Source organism: Gastrolobium bilobum, unplaced genomic scaffold, assembly GCF_033153095.1.
Source record: "Gastrolobium bilobum isolate Gb01-03AN ecotype WA unplaced genomic scaffold, APGP_CSIRO_Gbil_v1 utg5154, whole genome shotgun sequence".
Taxonomy (NCBI): Eukaryota; Viridiplantae; Streptophyta; class Magnoliopsida; order Fabales; family Fabaceae; genus Gastrolobium; species Gastrolobium bilobum.
In genome coordinates, this window is record NW_026895880.1 from 79,709 (window position 1) to 82,991 (window position 3,283).

At 36.3% G+C, this 3,283-nt stretch overlaps 1 protein-coding gene across 1 annotated transcript; it reads left to right on the forward strand.

Annotated features, from left to right (window-relative positions):
• The first annotated feature begins 227 nt into the window (after window positions 1-227).
• Window positions 228-2,003, forward strand: LOC133296588 (transcription factor MYB114-like). The gene is made up of 3 exons (XM_061495600.1): window positions 228-345; window positions 563-692; window positions 1,601-2,003. Exons 1-3 carry the CDS (start codon window positions 228-230, stop codon window positions 2,001-2,003), a joined length of 651 nt encoding a protein of 216 aa, XP_061351584.1.
• Window positions 2,004-3,283: the final 1,280 nt, after the last annotated feature.

Genomic DNA, 3,283 nt, shown 5'->3' on the forward strand with positions numbered 1-3,283 from the left:
GTTAAAAGACGTACCTCCTACATTTGTGGCACCACATGTTTACACGAAGTCTTTTTGTTTTGTGGACACTAGACATTGCACGTTGATTCTTTGAGTGTATTCTCGAGTACATATATGTTAAAAGAGTTGAGCAGCTTTTAAAGAAATTAACTAGCTAGGCTTACTTATTGCCCAGGTTTAGGTGCGTGAGTGTCTTGCGAGCAGTGCAAAGCATCTTATTGTAACTCATGGAAGGATCCTTATTTGTGAGAAAAGGCGCATGGAGTAAAGAGGAAGATGACCTTTTGAGGGCTTGTGTGCAACAATACGGGGAAGGAAAATGGCACCTAGTTCCTGCAAGAGCAGGTATATAATATTGCTTTTATGATAGTATAATGGCCCACTACTACTGTAAGATTACCAAGAAATAGTTATTTAAGGGAAGCAAAAAACTTTTTTTTTTTTTTTTTTTCTTTTTGTTTCTTTCGCTTTTTCCTTCATATTTTTGGTTGCCTTAGACAGAGGTCCGTGCACCACTTGTGCTTTTGTTATTAATTATATATATGTTGTTGAATTTATGCAGGCTTAAACAGATGCCGCAAAAGCTGTAGACTGAGGTGGTTGAATTATCTAAAACCAAATATCAAGCGAGGAGGGTTCACTGAGGACGAAATTGATATGATGATAAGATTGCATAAACTTTTGGGAAACAGGTTGAATTAATACACATAGATAACTATTTATGGATGCTTAAGATTTGATAAAAAAAATAAATAAGGGGCAAACAGTATTACCTATTAAATGATCATATTATAAAATTTTGTTCATAAAACAAAAATGGGTAAAGACCAATAACTTCTATTCTTTTATATTTTCATATTTATTTTTTGAAAAATAATACATAAAACAAAGGATAATAGTTGAGTTTGTATTATTCTATTCACAAAATTCACAATTTTACACGATAGCTACCAGCATAAAAAAATTATTCTTTCAACACAACCTCTATGCTATAAAAGTGTTAATGTGGAGAGAGAGGAAAAAAATTTAATATTATAATTATATATTCTCTGTATAGTTACAAGGGGTGAGTGGACAAAATCTTATATCTTGAACATCCAATTGACTCTATATATATATATGGAAAAAATATTTCTCCGACAACTTGAGATAAGTTTATCTCTGGCCACCCCAAAATGACGTCGTTTTGTTTATTTATTTCCTTATATTAATTGATTCATCTTTGAATGATTATGATTCTCTTTTTCTCTCTCTTTCTTTATCACCATTGATCTATCTTTGTATGGTTATGATACAGTAGCCGGAGATAAAGTTATCTCCTGCAGCTTGAGAAATGATAAGCCCTATATATATATATATATATATATGAAAAAAGTGTTTGTCCTTTTAAATTACACAACTTATGTTATTTCACTCTCACAAAGAGGTGGGACCCATATCTTTATTTTTTTTTGTCCCCTCTCTCTCCTCCTTTATCTATCTTTTTATCTCTCTTAAAATGATATAACTTTATATTCTTTAAAATGATACACATTTTTTCCTATATATATATATATATATATATCACCGGTGTTTGACTAAGAATAGTTTGTGATTGTAGATGGTCCCTGATTGCTGGAAGGCTTCCTGGAAGAACTCCTAACGATGTGAAAAACTATTGGAATACCTATATTCGAAGGAGGGTATCCTCTCATAAGGAAGATATCAATGCAAAGCCAAAGGAAACAGTGAAACCTCAACTTGTGATAAAGCCTCAGCCTCTAACTTTCTCAAGAAATTCTCCCTGGTTGAAAAGGAGATTCATTAGGGAAGATGAGAATAAGACCAAAGAGTGCACTACTGAAACACATGCAGCTTTATCAGAGAGCAATAATTGTTTGGATCAGTGGATGGGAACTGTGATGGACGACGTGAGAGTCAATGCAGAGAACGACATGGACTTTCTTATAGAAGATCAATGTTGGAGTGATTTTCTTCTTGATGTCAATATGTGGGATTCATGATTTCAAACCCCGAGCAGACTACCGGTGATAAGTTGGGGGAAGGTGAGGATAACGTCAAGTCATCATGCCCCTAATGTTAGTACATAGATGTTCTAGAGACAATCTAAGAGTCAGATGGACCCATGTACTTCTTTATTAGTTATGAATAAATTTTATGAATAAAAGCACTCTTTATTTTGTTTCATATTGAATGTCTCAAATATTGAATATGAGTAACTAGATAAAGTCCTTGGAATAATGAAATGGGTGTCACATTGAGGATCTGTAATAGGGATCACGATCATGAGGGCTTAATGACACCACACGTCCATTGCCAGAAATATGTTCCTAGTCTAGAGATACCGATAATGGGCATTGGTTATCTCGGGTAAGACTAGCACGACTCAGCTACTTGCATGGAGATGCAAGGTAGAGTCCTCGTGAGCTGCAGACATGGAGATGTCTTAGCTAACTCGTGGGTGGACCTATTAGAGAATAGCTCGCACTGAACTGACCCACAAAGAGACACTACAAGAAAATCTCACAGATAGTATCAATAGGTAATGTCTCTTATTATTTGGGTGTGTCTTTCCTTAGACCTTACGTTGTCGTATAGACCTGTGCTCTAGAAGGCTTGCTTTGATTGTATACCTTACTTTCCTGAAACATGGAGACTCGTAGGTATACTCTTGGGCATGCCCTAAGGACTCAAGCCTAGTGTGACAAGCTGAAGGAATTCGTCAATCTCTATGAGAGATTAGGTTATCCGTAGACCGGTGAAACCGAGATGACATTTACGGGACTCAGGAATCTATGCATAGTAAAGGAGTCATGAGATGGCCCGCTCTTTAGAGTCCGTAAATGAAGATTTCCTGTTTCGGCAAAAGCTAACCCTAGACTGCAGGGGTTGATACGTTTTCCTTGACCTAGGTCAATGGGATGGATAACCGAGACGAAAAGATAATTCACACGGTAACCAAATAGGTATAACAGGTTGATCATTCGATGAGTTCAACTAGCTCTGGGACAACAAAGCATTGCTAGTGCTCTGTGTTGTCATTAGATGGATTGGACCTAATGGGCCCAAGCCCATTTATGTCAGAGGTTATGTTGGGCTTGATGGGTCGCACACAAACATCTTAAGTTGTCTTGAATTCTAGCATATGTTATTTGGGCCCAATAAGACATAATGTGCCTAAGTTGGAAAAGCTCACATATTGGGCCAAGAGAGAGTAGGTGGCATCATAGGTCAAGTTGGCTTGGTCCATGATGTAACCTAATTAATTTAAATGTTAAATTAA

What these genes read in the sequence shown, in the direction of transcription:
- LOC133296588 (XM_061495600.1), top strand. Translation starts at nt 228, where the DNA reads ATGGAAGGATCCTTATTTGTGAGAAAAGGCGCATGGAGTAAAGAGGAA. An exon ending in CCTAGTTCCTGCAAGAGCAG is followed by an intron (nt 346 to 562) that starts GTATATAATATT and finishes GAATTTATGCAG; the next exon opens with GCTTAAACAGATGCCGCAAA. An exon ending in CATAAACTTTTGGGAAACAG is followed by an intron (nt 693 to 1,600) that starts GTTGAATTAATA and finishes TTGTGATTGTAG; the next exon opens with ATGGTCCCTGATTGCTGGAA.